The sequence below is a fragment of the Coturnix japonica genome, chromosome 1 (assembly GCF_054131305.1).
Source record: "Coturnix japonica strain WE chromosome 1, WE-NBRP24, whole genome shotgun sequence".
In the NCBI taxonomy this organism is placed as follows: Eukaryota; Metazoa; Chordata; class Aves; order Galliformes; family Phasianidae; genus Coturnix; species Coturnix japonica.
The window spans coordinates 59,985,023-59,995,517 of NC_140663.1; the positions used below are offsets into that span (position 1 = coordinate 59,985,023).

General features: G+C 44.8%; 1 protein-coding gene across 3 annotated transcripts; it reads right to left on the bottom strand.

Moving 5' to 3' along the window:
• Positions 1-3,443: 3,443 nt before the first annotated feature.
• On the bottom strand, positions 3,444-9,307 carry MED21 (mediator complex subunit 21). 3 transcript variants are annotated; one of them, XM_085541588.1, is made up of 5 exons: positions 9,243-9,307; positions 8,886-9,000; positions 7,670-7,770; positions 7,507-7,561; positions 3,444-4,270 (listed from the first exon to the last, which is right to left on the bottom strand). In XM_085541588.1, the coding sequence occupies exons 1-5, from the start codon at positions 9,282-9,284 to the stop codon at positions 4,062-4,064; spliced, it is 522 nt and encodes a 173-aa protein (XP_085397714.1). In that variant the 5' UTR covers positions 9,285-9,307; the 3' UTR covers positions 3,444-4,061. The 3 variants fall into 3 exon arrangements, with proteins under 3 accessions (XP_085397714.1, XP_085397722.1, XP_085397731.1); XM_085541605.1 differs by lacking the exon at positions 3,444-4,270 and adding an exon at positions 4,995-5,195; XM_085541596.1 differs by lacking the exon at positions 7,507-7,561.
• Between the last annotated feature and the right edge of the window lie 1,188 nt (positions 9,308-10,495).

A 10,495-nucleotide genomic window follows, 5' to 3' on the forward strand; every position in this document is an offset into this window, starting at 1 on the left:
TTTCTTTAGAGAAGCCTGCTTCTGTCTAATAATGAGTCAGCATCATCTGACAGATCAGTTATCTTTAAGCGTAGGATGTGGATTTTGCATATCACTCTCTCCAAGGGCACCCAATGGAAACTTGGGTCACTACAGCATGGAATTTCACACCATGCCTCAGACCCACTCAGTGGCCTTCCAGCACACAAAGTCTCATCAATAGGAATGAGGCTGATACCAGATACTCCCAAGTTTTGTGCCCTCCAGTCCTGCCTTTTTAAAGATGGGAAAAGGCAAGAGCATTCCTTGCTAGTTTCTTGGTGCTTTCTGAAATCATGAATATACTTGGCAACCATGGGACCATTAAGGTCAGACAAGACCTCAGGAAGCCTCTAACCCAACCTTTCACTCAAAGATTGGTCACTGCAAGGCCACATCAAGTTGTGCAGAGCTTTACTCAGCCAGGTTTGAAAAGCTCCAAGAAATTCCAGCTTCTTTGGGGACTATGCTCCAAAACTGGACTGTCCCAGTGACGAAAAAGCTTTTGTTTGCAACTGGTCTGAACCTCCCATCTGTTACTGCAGCTTCTACACTCTGTTTATCATTCCCCTGCCAGAAGAGCTCGGCCTTGCCTTCTCCATGAGTTGCCCACAGGTGTAGGCAGGCTGTTGCTAGGTCCCTCTGTGCCATCCCTTCCCCAGCTGAGTAGGACCAGCTGCTTCAGCCTCCCCTCGTGGGAGCGGTGCTCCATCCACACCCTTCCAGAGGCTTTCTGATGAACTCACTGTAATTTATTACCATCTTTTTCATGTTGGGGGCCTCCGAACCACAATGTTCCAGATGCAGTCCAACCAGTGCTAGGCAGAGGGAAGTAATCACTTTCCTCTGTCTACCAGCAGTGTTCTCAACTAACACAGCCCAGGATGTCAAAGGACTTGCTTTTATTGCCAGGTCCAGCTGCTGGCTCATGCTCTGTTTGCTGCCTGCCAAGACCACTAGGCCCTTTGGAACAGAGCTGCCAGCCAGGCAGTCCCTGGCCTCTTTTGTTGCAGACTCCCAAAATCTCATGGTATTAACTCATCAGGATGGTTGGGACACCCTCCCATTACCAATCCCAAACACTCAGAAGTTCCCAGAATGCCAACGTCATCTGCAGTAATGTCAGGACTGTTTTCAGAGGCATTAAGTTAAAGTGAATTCCTTCATATGCTTGTAACTGAAAATGAGAACAGCTGCTGTGAGGTATTCCTCTCCTCCAAGCAAGGTTGTTTATAGTAAAGAATACCAGGCTTTGATCATCTGCTCATATTTACTAAATTGATTCCAGTGTCTTTGCCAGTGGGCTGTATGGATTCTCAACATGAGACGCTCCTGCTCATTTGAAGTGGCTGAAATTGTTTTTCAATGGAATTTTCCATTGTGCTCAGTGCTATCTTCCTTCAAAGCACAATTTGTTCTCTGGGCAGTACTCCTTGTCCAACACAGCCATTTTATACCTTGCTCAATACTTTTGTTTTCTTCCCATGATGCGTTACCTCCCATCTCAACCCAAGTTTTCTTTTACAGCTCACTTGCATGTAACCTGATATGTTTGTTAGCAGATGTTATACAGGGTTCCTCCTTCTCCTGCCTCCTCAATAGAGAAACAGGAGGCAGTCATGGCTTCTCAAGGAGGAAGCAATGCCTCTTCCAAAGATCTGTGGTTTCCCCCCCTCTTTCTCCTCCTTGATATTCAGGGTGTTAGAAGGTACAGACACAATAATCCTGCACACCCTACCATCCATGAATGAGCATAGCAAACAATTTCAAGGCAGCCTCCTGTGTAGATCATAGACATTGTGGGGTCATTTTTCTAAACAGATGTTTACTCCGCAGGGGCAGGGAGCAGACAAATCATCACAACCATACTGGCCTATTGAGAGCTTGCTCCTCTGTTAAAGTTTACTTTTAAATGTGATTAATTAGCGTTCAACAAGGCTAGCATACTCACACAAGGGAAAAACTTGTAGATTTAAACAATATTAAGCTGCAGTAATACAACAGTTTCCAAGTACAAAACCCAAAAAGATGTGAAATAAAAACAGCTGCATTGTTACTGAAGCTGTACGCTGTCTCTCAGAGCTGAAGCTTCACAGGGAAAAAGGCTGATAATCAGATGTACAAGGGAACCTGCCATGAGAACCCAATCCCTTTCCCAGCAATGCAGATTAAGTTGTGCCATAGCCTGCCTACCTCCTCAGTTGTTCTGCCTCCTGAGGAAACTGGGTGGTACAAAAGCCTCACAAGAGCAGATTAGATTTATGACCACAGATTTGCAAGTTTGACTAAATATTAAATAAAATACAAACCTGACTAACTGTTACAGGTAGAAACAGCTTTGCATTTTCTTAATCCTCCAAACTGGAGGCTGCTATGTGTACCATCCTCTGCCATGTTATACTCAGTTTCATTGGTGCAGTCCTCTAAGCAGAAGTATCCAATTCCCTGCAGATCTGTTGCTAAAAACATACCAGAACTACTCTTATCCAATTAAACACATTAGCAATGCATGTGACTTCACCTGATGTATGCCCAGTATACATCAGTGTCTTGATCAGCAATTGAGCAGACATTAAGTAAGTATAATCAAAAACCATCCTACAATAACGTAAGACAGTGAATTCAAAAATACAGAAAGCGACTAATGGTTCAACTCCCAAGTTCAAGCACTAGATCTCAAATTATCTGGTTGTACGGTGGAAATAATACAAGTATAACATACAGATGGAATAATACAAATATAGTGGAAATAAATAGTCAGAGGATAACTAAGGAAAAGGACTCACCAACTCTGAGGCCTTCAAGATAGGTGCTCACCAATGTCAAGGCTCACTGCAAGAACTCCACAAAGGAGCAATCTCCAGAAAGAGACACTACCTTAGCGATGGTCAGCCCTTAAATGGGATCTAGGAGAAGGAGTCAAGCTCCACCCCTTCTGGGAGCACAGCTGAATTACCTTCACCTGTGCTCCCACAGCTGACTCGCTGCTTTCCTCAGATGGTTAATCAGAGGTTCAGGCTGTGATCAACTGTTTCCCCTACAGAGGTTCTTTGGCTTCTTTATTTTCTCTCAAATGGAAGAAAAGGTGTTGGTGTTTCTGGAGTCCTAGGATGAGGGACAGAAATTTATTCAGTGTGTGAAGATGAGAAGAAAAACCTCTTAAGGGATGCTGGAGATCACAGGCCTTTTGCTGCTAATGATCATTCATTCATGTGGCAGTTTACTGCTTGCACTGAAAAGCAATATTACATCAGTCATGTTTAGCTTTCTCACTGCCCTCCTCACTACCATCTGCTTTAGAGGCACTCACCAGTTGCTGTGAGAAGGCAGAGCAGTAGCAGAAGCAGGTAAACGTGTATCTGTGATCACAAGGGAGTCAAAGACCAACTCCTGAATTACAAACAATAAAAAATGCCAACACCAGATATTTGCAGATTTATTTATTTTTAAATGAGATGCCAATAGCAAGAACACTTACCCCGCAAACTTCAAAGTGTACTTACCCCTTTACTTGCTCTGTAAAAGATAAGCTAAGTAGTAGTACAAATGTTTAATTACCATTTCCATTAATTAGAACAGATGGCCACCACTGTATTCACATCATTGTCTAGCACTGTCTCCATGGAACTCTAGCAAATTAAACAGTGTGTCCATGTTTGTGTTTCACAGGGAAAAAAAGTACACTAAGAACATAACAAAATTGAAGACAGATGAGTAAATCACATAGATATTCTTAAGGTACTTCTGTTTCCTTTAGACACTAAGGCCTGTATAAAAAAAGATAAGACTGAAGTCAGACATACCTATGACAAAACCTAAGAAATTAATATTTTAAGTCCAAGAATTATACATTAAGAAGTGGAAGTTGAGAACAAAACCACTGATTCTACATTGTGTTTCTCATACAAAGCCTGTAGTTTGAGCTTTGATAAAAGGTGTTTACCGACGATCAGGGCACCTGGAAGCCCCACGGGATCAGGGCTGGCTGCTGCAGCTCCCGATAGGCACAGAGTTGGGTTTCACACCAGACGGCTTGCCGCAGTTCAGTTATGTAGCGGAGTGCTGCCCCCTGGTGCTACGAGTCCGGAAGGGGCTGGCTGTGCGTGCCACTCCTGGTCTTCAGTTGAGACTGGGCAATATCTGCCAGAGCACTTTGTATCTTTTCCAGCAGCATATCCCCACGATAAACTACCTCTTCTAGACGGGCAGCTGCTTCGTGATTCTCTTCTTCTAACCGATGCAGACTGGCAGCCTTTAAAATAAAATGGGGGAAAAGTAAGGATCTTCAGATAGAACCCAAACTTGACTGCTACTGACGGGAGGTGATCTAATAGTTAATGGTCCCTAGAAGGCCCTGAATTCCATACTTGTAATTTCTGAGCAACTCATTACAGTCTAAAACACAGTGCATATCCATATGGAGTAAACACCCCCTCCCCCCGCACACTATGTAGAGATATTAGCTTTTTCCACATTTTATCTTTTAGCTCAGTATAGGGTTTCCTGAAAAGAAATGAATATTTATCCCCTTCCCCACACAGTTACTGAAAGGTCCCTATAGGATGTTAGGATAGTTTATTCAGACCTTCCCATAAAATAGCATATCTCACATGAAAATCTTATTTAGCTGTGTTTCGTTTCCATAATTTGTTTCTGAACCAAAATGTCCACGCTAACTTATCTCAAACCCAAAGCGATCATAAATTCTTCTGAAACTAAATCCTGCATTAACAAACAAGAAGCTGTTAGAATATCAACTCCAAGGAAAGCATGCCCCTGCTGGGCTCTCTACTCTGGCTTCCTTGCATCAGCTGTCACTACAATCAAACACAGCTCAGTCACAGAACAAGCATACTGCTTGGCTACAGTAGAGGAGAGGTCTTTGTCTATGAAGTACACACACTGACATGGTATTAGACTGGTGTTTACATTCCCGGTTAGTACACTCAGTGATTGTTGTTACTAACAATGTTTCTATATCTTCCTCCTCTCCTCTGTTTAAAATCAAAATGCAACGTTGGTGTCACGTTATTTGGTTGAACGGGCACATCAATTGTCTTTTGTGAAATGCTTTCAAATAGTTGCAGATTATCAACCCTGGTGTTAAACCTTCAGGAGATCTTAAGGCAGCTCCAGGTTCCTCAAAGAAACAGAGTTATTTGCATCCTTGTTGCATTCTAAAAAGAAAACACTTGATCTAAATGCAGAGCCAGAGTCCATGGAGAAGATCTGTTTACTAGATAAGATCTTTACAAAAAGCAGAATAAGCCAGTAGCATTCTTAGAACTGGGGGTGGGAAGCATTTTTTTGGAAGTGAGAAGCAGATATCTGAGCGTTGCAAATGGGTTCAGAAGCTGTTCACAGCAGTTCAGGCCCTGTAAGGCAGCAGGGCATTGGAACTGTTTGAGTAGGAAGGGACCCTTAAAGATCATCTAGTCCAACTCCTCAGCAATGAACAGGGAGACACACAGCTAGATCAGGTTGCTCAGAGCCCCATCCAGCCTGACTTTGAATGTCTGCAGGGATGGGGATCCACCACTTGTCTGGGCAATCTGTTCCAGTGTCTCGTCACACTTTTCCTAAAAAAATTCTTCCTTACAGCCAATTTAAATGTTCCCTCCTTTGGTTTGAAAACATTTCCCCTTTTCCTATCATAACAGACCCTGTTAAAGAGTCTGTCCCCTTCTTAGAGCTCCCCTTTAGATAAGGTAGGACCACTTGTAGGTCTCCTCAAAGTCCAGACAGATGACATCAATGGCTCTTCCCCTATCCACTGACACACTTACACCATCATAAAAAGCCACTAGGCTGGTCAAGCGGATCCTTGGTGAAGCCATGCTGGTTATCTCATATCACCTCAATCTCTTCTATGCACCTTAGCTTCTAGGAGGATCTGCTCCACAATTTTCCTCAGAACAGAGGTGAGGCTGCCAGGCTGGTAATTCTCTGGGTCATCCCCTTCTTAAAAGAGGTGTGATGTTGCCTTTTTTCCAGTCTCTAGGGACTTCATCTGATAGCCATGATTTCTCAAACAACACCGAGAGTGGCTTGGTGACTACTTAAGACAATTCCTTCAGGACTCTGGGATGAATCCCAGCAGGATTTATAGGCTTAGGGATGTTCAGGTTCCTCATGTGGTCACAAACATGACCTTCTTTTATAGCAAGAGGAGCATTGCTCCCCCAGTCCCTACTGTCTGACTCATCTACTCAAGGGGTGTGTGAAAAGCACCTGCCAATGAAGACTGAGGCAAAAAAGTCATTGAGTATCTCAGTTTTCTTTTAGTCCTTTGTTACCAGCCTGCCGTACTGTACTGCTCACCATCAGGGGCAACACCTTTTTTGGATGCTCCTTTTCTGACCGATGTACCGGTAGGAGCCTTTCTTGTTCTGGTTTACATCACTTACTAAGTCCAGTTCCAGCTGGGCCTAGGTCGTCCTGACCCTGTCCCTACATAGCCCAGCAGCAGACCGTACATCTCCCAGGGTACCTGTCCCTGCTTCCACTGCTTGTGTATTTTTTCTTGCCCTCCAGTTTGACCATCAAGTCCTGGTCAAGCCATGCTGGTCTCTTGCTTTCCCTTTCAGACTTCCAGCACCTGGGGTTAGACAGCTCTAAAAGGTCGGCCAGTGCTGCACTGCTCCCTTGTCCTTTTAGTCAGTTTCCTAGGGGGTTTTGATAACAGATTCCCTGAAGAGCTGAAAGCTAGTTTTCCTAAAATTTAGCATCCTGATTTTACTCTTTGTCCAATATCTCTCAGGAGTGAGAACTTTACCACTGCATGGTCACTACAGCCTAGGCGGCTTCCAATCCTGATGTAACCAATCAGTTCACTTGCATTGGTGAGTGCATTGGTCCAGTACTGTATCTCCCCTGCTGAAGCTGTCTATTACTAGGCTCCAAAAGTTACCCTCAAAGCATTCATTCCAGGAGCCTTCTGGATTGCCTACAGCTTGCCGTGCTACCTTTCCAGTACACAATAGCTACATCTGCTAATAACTGCCTTGGCCAGTAGCTGCCTCCTGTTCTCAAGCACTTCCTAGAGCATCTCCAGTCTAAGGAAAGGAGCAAGAAAAAAACAACACAAAGACTGTCTGACTGGTCCAAAGAAAGACATTCTATTATTGAAAAGACAAGGAACTATTTTGTGACAGAGATGGAGAATTTAAGATATACTGCAAAGCTTTTAATAAACAGTATCATTTTAGAACTAAAGGCTTCATTAAAGCATTGGCTCTGCAGCTACAAAATGAAACACAGCTCTAATGAGCAAGAGAATATGAAAGAATGAAAGATAAGCAAAGAGAAAACCAAAAGCTACAATGCATCAGGTCTGTTGCATCAGTATTAGAATAGCTTAAAAACAAGAAGCAGCTGTAATATATTCTAGGACTGATAAAATAAATTCTTGTGCTGCTATCGTTGTGGGTTTTTTCTTAACATTCTAGCAAAAAAAACCCCACCAAAACAAGTTTAAACAATGCTCACTTTGTAGAATCTCCTCAGAAACAGACACAGTTTTTCCAATAAGCCTATAAAGTACCTGCATGAAAAATCCAGGCTTCTATTATTATAAAATTATATTATTTAGGTAGACATAAGTCTGTCTACCTAAAATACCCTCTGCTATTTTAACTAAGAGCACTCTTACCTGCAAAGCTGCTGTTGATTCCTCACTAGGCAGGGAATCTATCAGAACATCAATATCTTTTGCAGTTCGTGCAATCAGTGCTGCAAACAGTTGGGCATATTCTTTGAAAGAATAATAAAAAAAAAGTCAGCTTTCTCAATGCATTGCTAGAAATAAGCACAGCTCTGCATTTATGGCATGGAAAAATCTGAAGACCTCAGGTATACACATGTTACAGTTTCTCCTATATGAAGGATATAACAATATTACAACTGACAAGAAAGGGATGCTATTAGTAGATAATGGTTGATTCCAACCCCAGATTAAACAGAATAACTCATCATACAAAGTTATGGGTTAGGGTTTGTATAATTGAGAAAATAGCTAGAACTCCATCGTGATTAGCCTGTTAAGAAATTACTAAGACTATTCAGTATCCTAGTTTCTGTAATAAGTATTGGAAGTAAGTAGGTTGCTCTGAAAGTAACGCTTCCTATTTATTTCCACAGAAACTACAACAGCTACAAAGAGCACAATAACACCATTTAACAGAGCATACTCTCAGCTTCAAAACACAGGGTCACTCTCATCAGTTGTGCATTTTCACCAGGGAAAAGCCTGCAGGCCATCCTGTCAAATCTGCATCGCCATCCAGAGTGTGGTTTGTTTTTCACCACCCACTGCCTCACCGTGATAATACCCACTGTTTGGTCTCCATAAATATTCAACTGGTTGTTTTGTGATTTCTCATTAACATTGTGAAGCTGGCTGTATGATTTTAGTGAACTCACTACATTCAGAGTTTAGGAACAAACAAAAGATTCCCTGATTAATTACATAAGCAAGCAACGTATGCAGAGAAACAGACTTACAAACAGGTAAGACAGAGAGCTTTAAACTCACGTATAATTCCATAAAACAAACACTTATTTGCATTCAAAAAATAAAGAAATAGTGGGAAGCTCGCTAACAATCTCCCACGGCAGTCTTCTTACACAAGTTTATATCTGAAGGGCTACTGTATCTATGCAAATAAACCATCACAAGCAATACATTTCAGTGCTCAGTTACAACTCAAAATGACGTTGCCAAGGTCACAGTTTCATAAGGAAGCGCAGCCTGACATCAATTTGTGACTTCACTGACAGTTACTAGCAGAACTGCTCACTTAGCATGCAATGCAATTCAGTGCAATAACTGAATGCCAACGTGCCACAAGGGAACCCGAGCGACTTGCCTTCTGTGGGATTAGCCGGCTGGTCCTTGTTGATTGCTGTCTGAATGTTGCTGAAGGAAGCTGGGGGGCCGCACTGCTGCAGCACTCCGATGGCATTACAGAACTGGTCAGCGAGCTGCAGGGTGTAACGACAATTCGTTTATTGAATATCTAAAGCCATTTATTTCTACTTTATTTTGCCCCCCGCCCGCCAGAGCTGTGCGCAAAGCACCACAGCCAACTACAAGCAGCGGGGCCCCTTGGCTAGGATCGCACCCTGGGTGAGGGAAGCAACTCAGAGCCCAAGAAAAGCACAAGGCCAGGCCAAGATTCCTCTAAGAAGAACAGTTGTCGGGGAAAAGGCAGCGGCCGCCTCACCGAGTTCACCGCATCCTGCAGCTGCGTGAGCCGGTCCGCCATGGCTGACAGCAGCCGGACGGGGCGGGGCGGGACGGGAGGCTTCTTCCTGTAGGCGGAGCGTGGCGTTGAGCGCCCCCTGCCGGCCGGGAGGAGGCAGCGCTGTGCGGGGCGGCGGCCAGAGGGAGACTTGGTGCATTAAGAGCTGTTGTGTTTGTGGGGCCGGGTATTACACAGAATGACCCGGGTTGGAAGGGACCTCAAAGATCATGTAGTTCCAACCCCCCTGCCTGGCAGGGCCACCAAACATACACCTTTACTAGATCAGGTTGCCCAGGGCCCCGTCCAACCTGGTCTTGAACACCTCCAAGGACGGGGCATCCACAACCTCCCTGGGCAGCCTGTTCCAGGACCTAACCACTCTCCTAGTGAAGAACTTCCCCCTAACATCCAACCTAAATCTTCCCTCTTTTAACTTAAAACCATTTCCCCTTCTCCTGCTATTGTCAGCCCTTTCAAAGAGTTTACTCCCCTCCTGGGAGAAGTTCCCTTCAGGTATTGAAAGGCTGCAATGAGGTCACCCCGCAACCTTCTCTTCTCCAGGCTGAACAAACCCAACTCCCTCAGCCTGTCCTCATAGGGGAGGTGCTCCAGCCCCCTGATCATCTTCGTGGCCCTCCTCTGGACCCTTTCCAAAATCTCCATGTCTTTTTTGTACTGAGGGCTCCACACCTGGACACAGTACTCCAGATGGGGCCTCACAAGAGCCGAGTAGAGAGGGACAATCACCTCCCTATCCCTGCTGACCACCCCTCTCCTGATGGAGCCCAGGATCCCATTTGCTTTCCGGGCTGCCAGAGCGCACTGCTGGCTCATGTTCAGTTTCTCATCTATCAGGACCCCCAGGTCTTTCTCTGCCGAGCTGCTCTCAAGGACCACTCCTCCCAGCCTGTACAGGTGCCTGGGGTTCTTCCGGCCCAAGTGCAAAACCTTGCACTTTGCCGTGTTGAACCTCATTAGGTCCAGCCTGTATTGAGAGAAAAGGGAGGAAAGCGCCGTAACAAAAACACCATCGGCCAGCTACGTGTCCTGGCTGAGAAAGGCAGCCCTCCTGAGCGCCGCACCAGAGCGGGGAGAAGAAAGAGCAGCTGCTCATGTGGAATAACCGCGGTGTGAAACACGGGGCAGCCTGCAGAGGCAGATACACGGAGCTGAAGTGCCTCCCAGCGCCGTTACCCTCAGCCCCTCGGTGGGTGGGTGCGGAGGGAAGCGGT

Excerpts from the sequence above, each read along its gene's own strand:
- MED21 (XM_085541588.1), bottom strand. The coding sequence starts at position 9,284 with ATGGCGGACCGGCTCACGCAGCTGCAGGATGCGGTGAACTCG. Across the intron at positions 9,001-9,242 it reads TGCAGGATGCGGTGAACTCG|CTCGCTGACCAGTTCTGTAA; the intron begins GTGAGGCGGCCG and ends TACACCCTGCAG. Across the intron at positions 7,562-7,669 it reads AATCAACAGCAGCTTTGCAG|GTACTTTATAGGCTTATTGG; the intron begins GTAAGAGTGCTC and ends TTTTTCATGCAG.